This window comes from Dipodomys ordii, unplaced genomic scaffold (assembly GCF_000151885.1).
Source record: "Dipodomys ordii isolate 6190 unplaced genomic scaffold, Dord_2.0 Scaffold2, whole genome shotgun sequence".
Taxonomy (NCBI): Eukaryota; Metazoa; Chordata; class Mammalia; order Rodentia; family Heteromyidae; genus Dipodomys; species Dipodomys ordii.
The window spans coordinates 12,222,066-12,239,751 of record NW_012267218.1 but is presented as its reverse complement, the minus strand read 5'-3'; the positions used below and the strand labels follow the sequence as shown (position 1 = coordinate 12,239,751).

The window sequence follows — 17,686 nt, the reverse complement described above, 5'->3', positions numbered from 1 at the left end:
TTTTTGGGTCCGGTCGTGGGGCCTGAACACTGGGCCTGGGTGCTGTCCCTCAGCTCTTCAGCTCAAGGTTAGTGCTCTACCACTTGAGCCATAGCGCCACTTCTGGCTTTTTTCTTTTTGCTTATGTGGTGCTAGGGAATTGAACCCAGGGCCTCATGCATGCAAGGCCAGCGCTCTACCACTGAGCCACCTTCCCAGCCCCAAGGAGAACATTCTTAGGGAGGAACAGAAGTGTGCAATGCCTCTGTGCCTCTGGTCATATAAAATAGTATTTATCAAAATGAATTCCAGGAAATGGAAAAAATGGTTGAAAACTGAACATTGTGGTACACAACTGTAATCCCAGAACTTGGAGGCAGAGGCAGGAAGAATATGAGTTTAAAGTCAGTATTGGCTACATAGTGAGATGGTTTCCAACAAAAAAGGTTTGACAATCAAGTTTAAAAATAACTGAAATTTTCTAATTAAAATGGCCAAGATGGCAAATTTTAACGGTGTTTTAGCCACAAAATATGTATTTATACTTAAAATGTTACATTTTTCTCTTAGAATTATGAGATTATTCACTGAAGGATTTGTGAATATGTGTATGTGTTTATATCTGTGTGTACATGCATGTGTTCACGTGCCAGTACTGGGGTTTGAACTCAGGGCCTTGGGTGCTGACCCTGAGCTTCTTTGCTCAGAGCTAGCACTCTACCATTTGAACCACAACTCCATTTCCAGCTTTTTGGTGATTAATTAGAGGTAAGAGTCTCCAGACTTTCCAGTCTCCTGCCTAGACTAGATCCTCGTATCTTAACCTCCTAAGTAACTAGAATTACAGACATGAGCCACCAGTGCCCAGCCCTAGCTTTCATTTTAAGACATTAAAAGTTTTAAAACATTAACATTTGTTTTTATCATTTGTAGGTTTTTAGAACGCCTATTTGAGCGACACATAAAAGAAAATAAACACCATTTGGAAGAGGTTTGTCTTCCCTTAGAGCCTCATTAGAAAAACCTTTAAAAATTTAAAGGGTTTTTTTTGTTGTAGATTTGTTGTTTGGTGGGGTGGTTTGTGTGTGTGAAGGTCCTGTAGCTTGAGCTCAAGTCATAAGTGCTGTACCTGAGTTTTTGTACTCAAGACTACTATCATTGTGGGCGATATGAAAGCAGCAGGAGAATGAAAATACTAATCCTCCTGAGATAGTCTGCAGACAAAAGTCATTAAATTCCATTATCTTAATAAAAGTAGTCTTATAATTACTTTCTTAATCCTAGGGGAAAATGCGCCACCTGCTGCAAGGCCTGAAGATAGACTTGGGCTGCCTGTGCGAGGAAAATTCAGACAAGCTAAATGAAGTTGACAGATTGAATGTACTTGACCTTTCAAAGGCTATGAATTCAAAACAAAATGAATTGAAACATGAAACTGATATAGCATTTCAACAGGAATATCGACAATACCAAAAGGCTTTGGATCTGTTACTGTCTGCACCAAAGAACGAGAATGAGATGTTCTCCTCACCTGGTGAATTTATCATGCCCCCCTATAAGTCAAAATATTCAGAAAATGTCACAGTTCAACAGGTGAGTGACGAAAGCAATCTTGGACCAGCAACTTGGGGTGAAAACCATCCAGGAATTTCAGACCATTTAATAGACCACCAAACCTCTGTACATGTCATTGAAGGTGACAATGACACTGAGAAGGCTGAGACTTCGAGTGAATTATATTCTCTTAGCTCATTACTGTCCCCGTCTGGTCAGGTCTCTGGCATCAAAGGTGACAATAATCATGACAAGGAATTACCAACTCATCAAATCATGGAAATGAGCATTGAAGACTGCGATTTAGATATTTGATCATCACTAATAAATACCCCAGATGGCCAGTAACTCAATATATTTTCTTTGTTTTCCTCTTATATGTTAAGATTTCTGTATAGTTTTCAATGCTAATTAATAAATGGCTGTAAATTTAGTGGATTTATAAAACACATTTATTACTGCCTAAACAATCTAAGCAATGTAGGTAAAGTCCTTTGCTCTGCATCTCCTAAGACTACACTCAAGGCAGCATTCCAGATCTGATCTCATCCAGTAACTTGCAGAGGGAGCATCTGCTTCCAGTCTCTTTAGTTATTGGCAGAATTCTTCTTGCAGCTACAGATCTCACAGCTTCATTTTCCTGCTTGATGGTAGCCAGACTGCCTTCAGTTTCCTGTCACTAGGCCCTCAAGCACACGGCTATTGCCTTTTCTAGACTTACATTAGCCTCTCTGGACAAGCAAAGAAAACTGCCAGTAAGATGGAGTCTCACATAATTTACTTGCAGGGGTATATTCCTATCACCTTTGCCATTTGTTTTTGGTTTCAAGTAAGTCACAGGATTCTCCCGCACTTAAGAGTTGTGAGGATACCATTCAGGGAGTGGATGTCCAAAGGTGGATAGTTCTGTAATCCAGGAGCATATTTTACACAGACTTCTCAGGCAATGGGAAATAGCTTGTGGTCGTAACAGGTTTTGAAGTAGAACACCTTTCTACAGTGTCTTTGACTTTCCTTCTCACTTTTCTTCAATATTAAAAGCCCAAGGAACTTTCTCCTTATTAGTAAGCTGGGGCACTTCTCAGCATCTGAAATATCGTCATCTCTTGTGAGTCCCAACACTTTATCAGACGTGTCTGCTACCCTCCCCTTATGCTTTACATCATGAAAATCCTCACCATTAAGTCTCAGGACAGACACCTCTGATAATGTGCTTTCAACTATTTATAATAATATGATTGAATATTAAATACCTGTCATACATACTTTCATTCCAAGCCACCTGGGAGGATAAAGAGTATTATCCCAGTCTTAAAAACAATGACCTCCGCAGGGCACCGGTGGCTCACGCCTGTAATCCTCGCTACACAGGAGGCTGAGATCTGAGGATCACGGTTCAAAGCCAGTCCAGGCAGGAAAGTCCATGAGACTCTTCTCTCCAATAAACCACTAGGAAACTGGAAATGGTGCTATGGCTCAAGTGATAGAGTGCTCGCCTTGAGCTGAAGAGCGCAGGGACAGCGCCCAGGCCCAGAGTTCAAGCTCCACGACCAACTAAAAACAACAACAACAAAAAAAACAATGACCTCCAACTTTTGACTAAACCACTGTTTCAAAAGGAAACAGTTCCAATATCAGTCTCCGTGGAGCTAGGGAAGCTACTGGTTATAAAAGGAGTCTCCCAAGCTTTCTTGTCCAGGCTAGCCTTTGAACTGTCATCACTTTTTTTTGCTTTGCATAAAACCTTGCTGGAAGCAAATTCTCCTAAATATCCAAAGAATTTCTATTTATATAATTTGTGTGTACATATATGTATATCATCTTTTAAATACATCTACTTCAATCTCCATCACCAAAATAGTATAATATATATTATAAATAATATTTTATGCCGGGTGCTGGTGGCTCACTCATCTGTAATCCTAGCTACTCAGGAAGCTGAGAGCTGAGGACTTATCTCTAATAAACTACTCAGAAAAAACCTAAGTCGCGCTATGGCTCAGGGACAGTGGCCAGGCCGAGTTCAAGCTCTAGGACCAGCCAAAAAAAAAAGTCTTATATTTATATAATGTATATTTACTTTGTGAACACTAGCATATCAACCTGTCTGAAATGAAGCTGGCTGTATCACCCTCATCAGTTATCAGTTCATCAGACATTGCTATACTCTCCTCCCTCCTCTGTGTTTCTGGCTAGACATTTCTTTCTGGAAGTTTCTAAGTAATCACAGGTCCAGTTTCTTTTCTGATCCTGTCGAAATGTTTTAATACTAAATTCTAGGGCTTTCTGAGTGCTTTACAATAGATGTTCTAGAAGAAAATAAAAAGAGCAATTAGAATTCCATTATAATAAAATGAGAACTTACTGTGCTGGAACCATCTAGAAAATTCCACCCAATGTCCTTCATGACAGCAGGCACTCCTGCCTGATCAGTGGAAGCACTGGTTTATATAGCCGATTTCTTGCAGCAGTGTACATTTTGGTACGAAATTAATATGGAACTAAAAGACACTAGGATACATGAAGCCTTGTGGATCTGGCAGAGAGTAACATTCTAACATGGTAAACCATAAAATTTCAAAGTCCAAGAACATACATTTACTTGTATTTAGAATTTTTTTCATACCAACTTGGATTAAAATTTTTTAATTACTTGGCTCTTCAGAGTGACAGGCTTTTAAGAGTGACAGATTTATTACAACAGGAATACAAGTATGTCATATATTACTCTTTATTTAGACTTTGATTTTACAATATGTTCTTGTCAACAGGACACTTCAAAATGTTTAAGCCCAATAGAAAAGCATTTCTTAATCGTACCATTGGAAAAATAAAACCAGAAAAATTCCTGTCTGTGGTTTGTACCTGGGAAGTACTTCTGACTCCATTCTTCTGGGGAGCTGTCTCACTTGTCTATTATTATTAAAACAGTTTTTAGGACAGTTTTAGATTTAAAATTGCTCTCTTGTTCCTGAGAAGTGTGTGCACTTTCAATGTTTACTTTCCTCAGTATCTCTGGAGCTTTCCCCTCGGGCGGCTGGTTTCTGGTAAGTTGGTTAGGCTGGCTTACACTGCAGACAGCAGTGCTGTCTCATGGAGGACGGCTTTTCTAATGCCCAGAGTAGTGAGCTCAACCGCTTTAGAACTGATAGGGGAACCAGAACAATGCCTAGAACATGGTAATTGCTCCAAATAACTACAGGTTGGACATTCTGGAAGCTCTCTATTGTGAGCAAACAGCCTCGGAAGGGAGAAGGAGATGGCTTTTAATATGAACGTACTACTTCATTCTCACCGGCTCAATATAACTGGACAAGGCAAGACACCAGATGGCTCTGCCCAATGGGATGGACCCAAACAAGATGGAGGGAAGGGATCCAGTACCTAAAACTGATCCTGGGAGTAAAGTTAGGAGATTAAGGAGGGAGCTAAAGTGTAAGTACCTCTTGGAAACCACAGCAATTCCTGGTACCCTCACAAATGTCAACTGTGTTTTGGAGAAGAGTTCCAACTATCATAAATCATTCTCTTCTTTCAATTAGAAAAAAAAAACAGCTTCTTAAAGGCTGTATGTGTGTGTGCACGCATGCGTGCACACCAGTACTACAACTTGAGTGAGGTCTTGTGCTCTCAGCTTTTTTGCTCAAGTCTACTGCTCTACAACTTAGCCACACCTCCACTTCTGGCTTTTTGCTTGTTAATTTGGAAATAAGAGTTTCCTGGACATTTTTGCTGGGGCTGGCTTTGAACTGCAATCCTCAGACCTCAGGTCCCTGAGTAGCGAGGATTACAGGCGTGAGCCACCAGTACCTGGCTTCTTCAAAGTTTCTTTGATAACATGAACCTGAATTTGGAAGAGAAAGAGAGGGAGGGGAGGGGAGAGGAATAGAGGTAGAGAGGGAGAGGGAGAGACTACAGATTTTGGTGGAAGGATTCTATGGAAACAATAAGCCACTGAGAGTAACTGGACAGTGAGAGGCGGTGAATTCTCTGGGGTCGACCCTCAGACTCCCAAGCCCCAACTCTCCTAACTGGGCTAAGTCTGAGTAAGGTAATACTGCAGCTTTTGTGAAGACTAAGATGTCCAGCACTTAACATCACAAACCACTTACTCTTCCTTGTCATCCTACATACTCTAATCCTTCTCTTTGAAACGTTTATAAAACAATGTCCATCATTACTGTCTTAAATATAAAGCAATACATATATAAAAACTCAGATTATGGTTGTTTTTCAAAGGTGCTTAAAACCATCCTATGTCATTGTTTTACACTTCATTTTTCCAACTCCCAAAAGGTCAAACCCATTTAGATTTATGAATAATACTGAAAAAAATAGTGAATCTGATTCTCCTATATTTTAATGTGCCTTCATTCTTGTTTCTTCTGTGTGAATTGACTGGTTTCAGTATTGTAGCAAGTTGAGTTCTTGTTTGGAAAATACAGAAGGTACAAATATATAGAATTTTTAGGATAAAAAATTTTCTGAATATAAAAATGCTTTCCATACTTCAAAATAACACTTTTAGCTTCTCATTAAGAGTTCTGGGCTCGGTAAACAGACCATGAAGTACCCAAGGGTTTTTTGTTTTGTTTTTTCTTTTTACATAACAAAAGATAACAACATGGTTTTAAATACAAAGTTATGTAAGGACCGCTCAATCTGTGGATCATCCCCACAGAATGTTCAGTTTCTAGCTGAGAAAAACCCCTAAATAGTTTAGTCATAAAACTCCATTATCAAAAACTAGCTTAAGATGGAAATCTATGAGCCATTAGGATTTGCCAGAATAACCCAGCATAGCTTCAGTAAAACAGAGAATTGTCTAGAAAATACAATCTCCAAAATGTGTGCAAGTACTGCAAATCAGACAGACCAGGGCAGGACAGTTATGTCCTGTCCAAGTCATGTCCGTGTTTGTCCTCCAGCACAGTTCTGAGGTCCCAAATCCCCTTCTTCAGCCTTGTGCTTTGCATGTTGCCTTCAGTGCGTAGCTATTCATAATGGCCTTTCCGGATGCATCTTCACATGGCTCAGGTGATGAGGAGCAAGTGTGATGGCTGGGCAGTGTGGGAGCTTAGATGAGCCTGGAGCTTTTCAGGAACTGAATGAGAGCTCTGTACACGAACGTGTACTGGCAGAGGGTCTGCACCAGCATCATCCTCTGCTGTCTCAACATACCCAGCACTCTCGGGATGTCCAGCACCTAGGGAAGAGCAGCGATGGTGAAGGGAACGCACTCCCTGGGGGACACAAAAGGCTGGGGAAGCTGCTGTTCCAGCGGGAGGCTGGCTTGCTGGAGGGAGGCACGGCTCAAGTGGTAGAGTGCTTCCCTAGAAAGCTCGCTAGAACATGGCTTACATCTGATTCATTTTAACTGCAAACAGGACATCTGCCGGGCACTGGTGCCTCACACCTATAGCCTTGGCTACTCAGGAGGCTGAGATTTAAGGATTGCAGTTCAAAGCCATCCTGGGCAGGCAAGTCCATTAGATTCTTACCTCCAGTTAACCAGAAGTGGAGCTGTGGCTCAAAGTGGTAGAGCACTAGCTTTGAGCACAAAATCTTAGGGATAGCCTAGGCCCCAAACCCCACAATGGACCAAAAACAAAACAAAAACAAAAAATATATGACATCCATATGGAATATTCCTCAACATTCTTTGGCTATCTGGGTCTGGTTTTAAGTCATCTCTCATCAGATAACCAAGACTGAACAAAAACTCACTGTTGCCAACTGTGACCCAGCACCTGGCTCAGCATGTCCCACAGAGCGCACTGGGCTGCGCTCATCATCTTTGAAATGTTGGTTGATATTATGGGAAAAAGTTTTGCATTCAAATTGGAAAAACAACAACAACAAATGGATAAAACTAAACAGCCTTATTTACCACATGACCTCTCAGTCTTCAGTCTGCTAGCTAGAACTGAGAAATCTGCAAAATTTACTCTTTTCAGCAATACATAACATGCTGAGGTCACCACAGTCCCGGGCAATGTGATCACAAAGACCTCCTAGTCTCTTCTCCTTTCTAGTCTGATTTCCAGGTCAGGCTTAATCTAAGGCATCACCTCATTGTGTTCCAGACAGGCAATCATGATCTCTGACAAGATGACCACGCCAGTCCTTCCCACTCCGGCACTGCAGTGGACCAACAGTGGAGGGTTGGGGCTCTTTGGTTCACCTGTACTATTTGTGTGGCGTCGAACAGATTGGATCTCTTCAAGGTATGCTGTAAAGAATAACATTAAAAACAAAAAACTGCATGTTCATATCCATTGTTAAGAATACTGCAGATAGCTGGGCACCAGTGGCTCACACCTGTGATCTTAGCTACTCAGGAGGCCAAGATCTGAGGATCCTGGCTCAAAGCCAGCCTGGACAGGAAAGTCCATGAAATTCTCATCTCCAATTAATCACCAGAAAACCGCAAGTGGAGCTGTGGCTCAAAGTGGTAAAGTGCTAGCCTTGAGCACAAAAGCTCAGGGACAGCACCCAGACCCTGAGTTCAAATCTCCAACTGACAAAATAAAAACAAAACAAAAAAGAACACTGTAGATAATAAAGCTGGGCACCAGGGAACCAGTCCCAACCCCTCCCTGTGACCTACGGGCAGAGCCAGCACCTCAACCAATGAAAGGGAGGACAGACACAGAGAAGCAATGGACACACTACTTGCTAACAAAACTGGCCCCACCACAAAACATTCCTGTTCTTTATTTTAAAACAAGTCCCATCAGGAGGCTGAGATCTGAGGATCAAGCTTTGAAACTAGCCTGGGCAAACAAATTCCCCAAACTCATCTCCAATTAACCAGTAAAAAGCCAGAAGTAGACATGTGGCTCAAATGGTGAAGCACCAGCCTTAAGAGAAAACGTGCAAAGTCCCCGAATTCAAGCCCTAGTACTGGCACAAAAAGAACTGTAAAAAATAATAATTTTTAAAAACTAAACCAAGTCCCAAGTCCCAAATCCCAACCTAAGGAACAGATTTCAGAAGCCTAAGCCTGAAGCTCTCCTGGAACAGAGACACTTACATAAGAAGCCCTTGAGGTCTTCAGGACAGCCATGCTCAGGCCAATCTGTGTACTGGAGGTGCCACACTGTCCTCTCCTGTCCTGTGAGGAGGTGCTTCATCTTCAAGCCTGTGGTGGCATAGCAGCCAGAGTCGGTGCGGAATCGGGTGGTGATCTTAAACCTTCCATAGGTGACAGTGTTATGCCTGGAACCAAGTCGTGGCCAATACCTGAAGCTCTTCTCTCTCCCACCCTCCTGTGAAAGACAAGCAGGGTTCAACAGCAGCACAGGATCCAGCCGCAGACCCAGAGAACCTGGAATGCAGAGCCCCAGTCCCACCCTGCCCTTTCCTCTACAGACCAAGGAAGAGAATGAGCGCATACCTCTTCCGCCGTCACCATCGCTATAATCGCAACGCCCTGCTCCCATACCATCTGCCAGAAATCCTGACAGGTATTCTGTAATGGACCCTGGGTGGCAATATAATCCCACTCAATTCCACTAACAGAGACCTGAAATCGGAAAAAGGTTATAAATTACTCTGTACATGAAAAACATATAGATATATTCATGGCACAACTGAAAAATGGACTGGGTTATTCAGCAGTTAGGACATACCTTATGCTTTTCTTTGAAGACAATGCCCTTTACCCTACATAAATATACATATGTATGTATGTATGTATATACACACATACACTTTGCATATATATGTAGATGAATATATATACTTTATACATATATGTATATGCTTTATATATCTGTAGACATATGTGTGTATGTATATGTGTGTATGTGAATTCATGTAGCAATCTGAAATCTCTGTTTTTAATATAAATGAAAATGCTTCCTACTGACTGAGTAGAAATATACTGTGCCAGGCACATAGGAAGTACTCAGTAAGCAGCTATGATTGCTGTGACATTTCAAAAATACCAACTTCATAGTACCGAGATTTCAAACACAATTTCCACAAGGAGCTGGTGGCTTATGACTGTAATCCTAGATACTCTGCAGGCTGAGATCTGAGGATCAAGGTTCTAAGTCAGCCTGGGCAGACAAATCTGGGACTCTTAACCAGCAAAAAGCGAGAAGTGAATCTATGGCTCAAGTGGTAGAGTGCCATACTTGAATGAAAAAACTAACCAAGAATGCAAGACCCTGAGTTCAAGCCCCAGTACTAGCACAAAAACAAACATAAATAAAACACAATTTCCCGTCACAAAGTATTAAATATGTTGGAAAATGGGCTAATAATCAAGCCAAAACCTAAGTTAAATGTCAGATTTCTAGGGGAAAAAAAAAATTCATATTTAAATGTTTTCTCATCTTGATCTTCTGAGTCAAGATTCCTCTCCAGAGTAATACCAAGTTTTCCACTTGAGATTTAACACACTTGAACAGTATCTAATGTCACAGAGTCATTGCGGGATTTATAGTCAGGAAAGGAAACCTGGGCTAAATCTTAGCTCTAGGATTCAAGGATTCAAAACATGGAACACCTTGCCAGGCCTATTCCACACACTCTCCCACTCTCTCCCTGAGCACCTGCTCAGCGAGCATGGGGTGGACACAAATAACCACAAGGGTTGGACAGATGGGCACCCCTCAACTGAGGCCCTGTAACAGGCAAGTGGGAGATTGAGGGGTCAACCCAATCTGCCCAATTCTGAAGCTCAAACTCTTTCCATGACTCTTCCATTTGCCACTGAAGACTGAAATGAACTATAGAAGCACACCTCCATTCAATTCTTATTTATCCACTCATAAAAGACTAGATCATGGGGCTGGGAAGGTGGCTCAGCGGTAGAGCGCTTGCCTTGCATGCATGAGGCCCTGGGTTCAATTCCCCAGCACCACATAAGCAAAAAGAAAAAAAGCCAGAAGTGGCGCTGTGGCTCAAGTGGTAGAGCACTAGCCTTGAGCTGAAGGGCTGAGGGATAACTCCCAGGCCCAGAGTTCAGGCCCCACGACTGGACCTAAAAAAAAAAAAAAAAAAAAGACTAGATCAGATATTCAAAAGAAAGAAAAACAGGCTGGGTATCAGTGGCTCACACCTAGAATCTAGAGACTCCAGAGGCTGAGATCTGAGGATTGAGGTTCCAAGCCAGCCCCACCCCGCCCAGCCCAGGGAAGGAAAATCCTAGAGAGATTTTTTTTGGAGGGGAGGCGGTGGGCAGCCCTAGGGCTTGAACTTAGGGCCTGGGCACTGTCCCACACACTGAGCCTCTTTTGCTCAAAGCTAGCATTCTACCACTTGAGCCACAGCACCATTTGAAATCGAACCCAAGAGGGCTTTATGCACGCTAGGCAATCACTCTACCACTAGGCCACATTCCCAGCCCCCTAGAGACTTATCTCCACTTAACCACAAAAAGCCAGACGTGGAGCTGTGGCTCAATTGGTAGAGTGCTAGCCTTGAACAAAAAAGCTCAGAAACAGTGCTCCGGCCTTAAGTTCAAGCCCCAGTACTGGCACTAAAAACAAACAAACAAACAAACAAACAAAACCTCAGAATACTACGTGCATAGATTCCTCAAACCATTAAAGGTACAAATGAGCACATACAGATTGCCAGGTGTTCAGAAAACCCTCAGGGGTAAGATTGGTCTCGTAGCAAATAAGATTTGCACGCTGAAGAAAATGTGGGAAAGAAGAAAATCAGCTCCTGGCTACAAAAGCATACCCAGAAGACAGAGTACTGGGCTGTGTTCAGCCACCAGTTGCAAGTGATCCCTTTCCCGTTCTAATGGGGGCAACGCTGCTCTGGTTAAATGGCCTCATCCTGCTTCCTAGAGCAAGGTGATACTCAAAAGCAATCAAAAATTATATTAAGTAAAATAAGCCAGACCCAGAGAAGCATAGGTTGCATGGTTATTGCTGGTAGCTAGCATATGTCTATAAATTAACAAGTAAACACACTGGACGGTTCAAAGAAAAATACACTGGGACACGATAAATTATACAGGTCTCTATCTAGACAGTCACATGCACTGAGACTAAAGGAAGATATTCTTAGGGGAAGAACACAAAGGTACAATACCTATGTTCATCAGAGCATATAGCTTTTATTGCAAGGTGCCAGTGGCTCACGCCTGTTATCCTACCTACTCAGGAGGCTGAACTCTGGGACCGCAGTTCGAAGCCAGCCTGGGCAAAAAAGTCACTGTGAGATTCTCATCTCCAATTAACCACTCAAAATCTGGAAGTGGTACAATGACTCGAAGTGATAGAGTACTAGCCTTGAGCAAAAGAGCTCAGAGACAGCACCCAAACCCTGAGTTCAAGCCCCACAACCAACACATACACACACAAAAATGTATCAAAACAAACTCCAGGAAATATAAACAAGAGGTTTTCTTCTTTGTTGCTGTTTTTGTTTTCTTTTCCTTTTGTCTTGTTTGTTCATTTACCTGTCTTTAGGAGGATAAGGCGACACAGAAATAGAGTGACAAAGAGTGAACAAATGCAGCAGTGGTACTCACTGGACACTGTGGAAAATGTATACAACTTGTGGTTGGGGACCACAAGGGAAAAACTGGGAGAAGAGTGAGGGAAGGGGTGATATTGTCCAAAAGGAAAGGTACTCATTACCTGACTGACTTAACTGAAACTCCTCTATACATCACCTTTATAATAATTATTCAAAATGCACAAAGAAAAAAGAAGAAAGCACAAACATAAATACAAAACTTGCAAAAATAGATGAAATAAAAGCAATGACAGTGACCAGGCCAAGAAAACAGGTGACTCCTTCCTAAACAAAAGCTTTGTGAGAGCCATCCAAAAGCCCAAACACCAGGCTGGGGACATCTTGGGTGGCAGAGCACCCACAGGGCATGCCCTGGAGGGTACCCCAAAACCACCACTACCACCAAAACAAAACAGAAGCAGCCTGACACGTTAGCTACACAGAAGAAAATAAAAACACATGCAGTTTTGTGGTGAGGGAAAACTAGCAATTTGGCAGCTCTGGTGAGAATGGATGAGCTTGAAAGAAGACTGCAGACTAAGAGAGACAAAGTTCTAAAGCCAGCAAGGAAAGTGCTCCCTGAGTCCTGGTAACAGTATTGGAACACAGTGGTTAGCCTTGCCTGGGGAGGACTTAACTTCATCAGCCTCAGTCTGATACTTTTTTTTTTTTTCCCTAGCTCTGGTATATGAATTCTCCAGCTTATAACATAGTTGTCAACACGGTTCAAAACCAGGGCATTTGTAGAATACAAACACGAATACAATTCTGACCATTCTGATAACCCCAGGCCATTCGGCTCCTCTCTCACCTTAATATGTGAAGCGTTGATGTAGCCAGTGTTGTTTTCCTTAGTGGGGACCAGCTCCACTCTGGCGTCCTCGTAGGGAAGCACGTCCTGGAACCGGTTCCGCTCTGCATTTTCAGGAAGGCGGGCGGTGGAGCACTCCCCATCCACCAGCCGTCTCTTAAGAATCCTCTCATATTCGGTGAACACTGTTCCCTGCTCTAACCGCTGCTCCAGGACTTTGCACTGTGCAAGAGAATGTGTGGAATACAATGAATGCGGTCACACGCTGTGACACGCCACGGCGTGCTTCACAAAGCTCGTCTTCTGCCTCAAGGCTGCATTACCAAATATTGAGAAGTCTACCCACAGTTAAACTGAAAAATTTCAACAAACCATACAAGAAGTTAACAGGGAAAACTGGTGAGAACATATGGAAACAATAATCTATTTCTAGAGTTGAAAACTAGCCCCAAGCAAACTGTTAAAAACCTGTTGTCTCTAACTACCTTTCTCTAAAGTGAATCCCTGCACCCCCCAACCCCCCACCCCCCGCAACGTGAACATGAATTCTCCTGGCAAACAGTAAACCTCCACAGGAGAATTAGTTCCAATGTCTGGGAACAATGCTCCAACCTGTAAAAAGTGACATGTGAGATACTAAAAAGTAAACACTGATTTTTACCTCATCCAGTTATAAGTTAGAAGATTCCTGTCTGACTTTGAGATAATAAAATCTCATAGAAAATATACCTCCCCCCAAGAGGAAATTTTACAAGGGTTAGTATACTATATATTCTTGAGATTAAAAAAAAAAGTTTCAGTGTAATGAAATCAGTCCTATCGTGTGTGTGTGTGTGTGTGTGTGTGTGTGTGTGTGTGATTTGTTCTCATTTTTTCTTAATTTTGCCGTCATGGGGCCTGAACTCTGGGCCTGGGCGCTGTCCTTCAGCTCTTCAGCTCAAGGCTAGCTCAAGCTCTACCACTTGAGCCACAGTGCCACTTCTGGCTTTTTCTTCTTATGTGGTGCTGAGGAATCAAACCCAGGGCCTCATGCATGCAAGGCAAGCACTGTACCACTGAGCCACCTTCCCAGCCCCATTTGTCTCATCTTTAAGGCTAGCAAAAATCAACCGCCCCAAGTGACTGAAAGAAGGCAGAGGAACACATTCAGAAACAACACTTACTCAACACTGGAACCTAAAATTATCTATCAAGACATTAGATATCCGTTTGCCCAGTAACACTCACCCACGACTATTCAATCATTCTAAAAGAATTCACAGAAACCGCAACCAAGGCACTCATGTCCGCCTTCCTGGGCTCCCCTGGGAAGGCGGGAAGCCAGGTGTGGCGTACGTACCCTCTCATCATTCGTCGCTCTGGTAGACACTTCCTTCCCTTCATCAGGCAGAGGCAATCGAGACAGGGAGAGTCCGTTGAGGGCAGCCAACTTAAGGGGGCCAATTTTTTTTGCATCCACTCGAGACTTTTTCATTCCCTGGAAATATATATCCGAGCATATATATTTAATATACACACAGAGAGCCCTTTGGAATCAGACTCAATGGCCAAAGCCTGGAAACAAACTGAGTGTCCTCCTTCCCTCCTTTGCACATCTGTTTAGCAAACATTAGGAGGAAGACATTCCTTTCAAGGCCAAAGCTCTGATAAGGCCTCCCTTTTGAAACTCAATTGGTTGCGACTCTGTTGCAATGAAAAGGTGGGGCTCCAGACAGGCAGCATTCCTTCAGATGCTGAAATTCAAATCCCTCTCTCTCTCCCTCTCCCTCTCCTCCCTCTCTCTCTCTCCTTCTACCCCTCTCTCTCCCTCTCCCCCTTTTTCTCTCCTCCCTTCTCTCCCCCCTCACACACACACACACACACACACACACTGCAGTCCCCCAAAACCTCTCAAGTGCCATTGTTTGATTGCTGTAATAATCCTATATTTTTTAAATAAGTCTTAAAAACTATTCTGAAAAAAATTACATGCTTTCCTTTTGAGCACTGCCTTCCCATGTCTACATTCTATGGCAAAATTGTGTGACCCAGGCTGCATCATTATTGTATTGTTTTTATTTTTTTTATTTTTGGGTCCAGTCATGGGGCCTGAACTCTGGGCCTGGATGCTGTCCCTCAGCTCTTCAGCTCAAGGCTAGAGCTCTACCACTTGAGCCACAGCGCCACTTCCGGCTTTTTTCTTTTTGCTTATGTGGTGCTGAGGAATTGAACCCAGGGCCTCAGGCATGCAAGGCAAGCGCTCTACTACTGAGCCACCTTCCCAGCCCCTATTGTATTGTTTTTAGAATAGCCATGTTTTTAAAGCAGGAAAATAACTGGCTGAAATTTCCATCAGGAAGATAAGAGTGTAAGAGAGAACAACAACAGAATTTCTACCTATTGAAAATAGGCATTTCCTGAAGTTATTATTAAACAATGATTTTCCTCTCAATAGGAAGTAAGTCTAAGAAAGCTAAGTCTCCTTGGATATTTACTCTATACTTTCTTAGAAGCCACAATAAGTAGACCCAACTTGAAAGAAATGGTTTGCTCTGTCTGTCTTAAATGAAATCAGGTTTATTCCAGTTCTACCAAACCAGAAAAGGTTACAAAACCCCAATATCAAAATAATATGAAAGGAGTAGCACTGATCAAGATGCATTGTCCTTACAAACTGACATGTTGAACTGAAACACCCTCTACTGCTCCTTAAGGATAATTTAAAATAATATTAAAAGGAGAACATAAGGAAAAAGATACTAGGGTAAGAAAAGAAAATGCTGCAAGAGTGCTACTGTAATTGAAGAATAAGATTGACACACAACTCAAAAAGTTACCTATAAGTTGGGCACTGATGGCTCACACCTGTAATCCGAGCTACTCAGGAGGCTGAAATCTGAGAATCACAGTTCAAAGCCAGCTTGGGCAGGAAAGTCTGTGAGACTCTTATCTCAATTAACCTGGAGAAAACTGGAAGTGGTTCAAAGTGGTAGGCCTTGAGCAAAAATGCTCAGGGACAGTATCCAGGCCCAGAGTTTAAGCCTTACAACTGACATGCTAAACTAAAGGTCCTGCTTTGGGTAAGATGGTAAGATGGTAAGACGTCGTGATTCTAATGTGTGCAGGATATAGTGGTGTATTGGTGATGTCTAACAACTGGCTCCATGAGAAAAAGTTCTGCTGGGGTTTTTTTTTGTCTGTCATGGGACTTGAACTCAGGACATGGGTATTGTCCTTAAGTTCTTTTGTTCAAGGCCAGCACTCTACCACTTTAAGCCACAGTTCCATTTCTAGTTTTCTGGTGCTTAATTGGAGACAAGAGCTATATGGATTTCTTGCCTGGGCTGGCTTTGAACCATGATCCTTAGATCTCAGCCTCCTGAGTGGCTAGGCTACCAGCGCCTAGCTAAGCAAGAGTTCTGATCTGCATTTACTAATTTCCATGATGTAAGATGAGACATGAAATCTTGTGAGATTCCTGAAAAATTAAACAGTCAATGCCTGCTTGCTAATTGGCTACAGTACTTCTCTGACTGAAAATGACTCAAAATGCCCTAAACTGAGATGCTTGGTAAAAGGGCAAACAGGGCTGTGTAAGGTCAGTTTAAATACCAGTATTCAAAGAAAGCCAAAACTAGCCTTGAATAATCCTAACTTCGCCCTTAGAGTGCAAGTACAGTAGGTTTTTTATGTTTTGTTTCAAAGGAGTGAAGGGGGGGTTACTCTTTATGGCACGAGGGGTTGGGGACAAGGAGCTGAAATAGTCTCACTAAGGTAGCCCAGGCTGGCCTTGAACTAATGATTCTCTGCTTCTCAAGTGCTAGGACTATCACTTTGCCCCACCACACCGGGCCTGTTGATTTCTTAAGCCAGAACTTCACTTCATCAACGAGAAAATCTATATGCAGATGTATGAGCACCCAAACCAGTCTGCCTTTGTGGTGACAATCTAGCTACTAGAGGTGGAGACACATGGGCGGAGAATTCTAAAATGTTCCTAGCCTGCAAAGACTTTTTTCAGTGTTTGTAATACTAAGCTATGTCTTTCACTTTAGTTCACACTGGTGTATCCATCTGCTTTAACAGTGACACCAACTGGCCAGCCTGTGCTAGGGGTCAGAAGGTTAGCAGACAGTTGGCCTCTTAACCCTGGAGAAAGTAGGAGGTTGAACAGATGATACAATTCTACACTGTTTAGTTAATGTTGCGCACTGTTCCATGCGGAGGACATGATGTGTCTCTGGAGTCATTGCATTTACAAATAAAAACTGAAGCCTGGCGCCAGTGGCTCACACCTGTAATCCTAGCTACTCGGGAGGCTGAGAGCTGAGGACTGTGGTTCAAAACCAGCCTGGGCTTGTTCAGCCTTGACTGTTCAGGTATAAAACAATGTATCAGGATGTTTGAGGGTCTAGAAGCACACTTGAGATGGGAGTGTGCCAGGGAGAAGAGCCCTCCTGGCCAGGACAGCTGGACGCAAATGGAAGTGGCCCTGCCTCCGCTCCAGTGTGGGACATGGAGGTGGAGGCCAGAAGGAGCAGGGGCTGAGCAAAGCAAGATGATGTAGGGTGGATACACTTTGTGATAGGGTCGCCAATGCTTAGGCAAAGGTTGAGAACTCACATGTTACGAAGTTTCAGTGGCAAAACAGAAGAGCAAGGCTTCAACCAACACATTTTTATACCTCAGTGTAGATGGTAAACAGGCCATGGAGATAAAGTGGGATTTAAATCTCAGGTCATTCACTTGGGGGGGGGGGCGGGTCTTAGAACAGTGACTATCTTACAGTCCACTGGTTTATATCTGTAGATGGGCAGAATAACAGTCCGCTGGTTATAAACTGGATAGCAAAGTCAATCAAGCACTAGCCCCATA

At 42.8% G+C, this 17,686-nt stretch overlaps 2 protein-coding genes across 2 annotated transcripts in view; one reads left to right on the top strand and one right to left on the bottom strand.

The window, feature by feature from the left end:
* The window catches only part of Spata7 (spermatogenesis associated 7), a 28,009-nt gene extending 26,059 nt beyond the window's left edge, over nt 1-1,950 (top strand). Inside the window, exons 9-10 of the mRNA XM_013013381.1 lie at nt 913-970; nt 1,264-1,950. Coding sequence (XP_012868835.1) covers nt 913-970; nt 1,264-1,848 — 643 coding nt within the window. The 3' untranslated portion in view covers nt 1,849-1,950. The remainder of the gene's footprint in view (nt 1-912; nt 971-1,263) is intronic.
* Nucleotides 1,951-5,281: 3,331 nt separating this feature from the next.
* Nucleotides 5,282-17,686, bottom strand: part of Ptpn21 (protein tyrosine phosphatase, non-receptor type 21) — a 66,229-nt gene continuing 53,824 nt past the window's right edge. Inside the window, exons 14-19 of the mRNA XM_013017800.1 lie at nt 14,172-14,309; nt 12,833-13,054; nt 8,933-9,061; nt 8,570-8,804; nt 7,605-7,765; nt 5,282-6,739 (exon numbers count right to left, since the gene is read on the bottom strand). Coding sequence (XP_012873254.1) covers nt 6,611-6,739; nt 7,605-7,765; nt 8,570-8,804; nt 8,933-9,061; nt 12,833-13,054; nt 14,172-14,309 — 1,014 coding nt within the window. The 3' untranslated portion in view covers nt 5,282-6,610. The remainder of the gene's footprint in view (nt 6,740-7,604; nt 7,766-8,569; nt 8,805-8,932; nt 9,062-12,832; nt 13,055-14,171; nt 14,310-17,686) is intronic.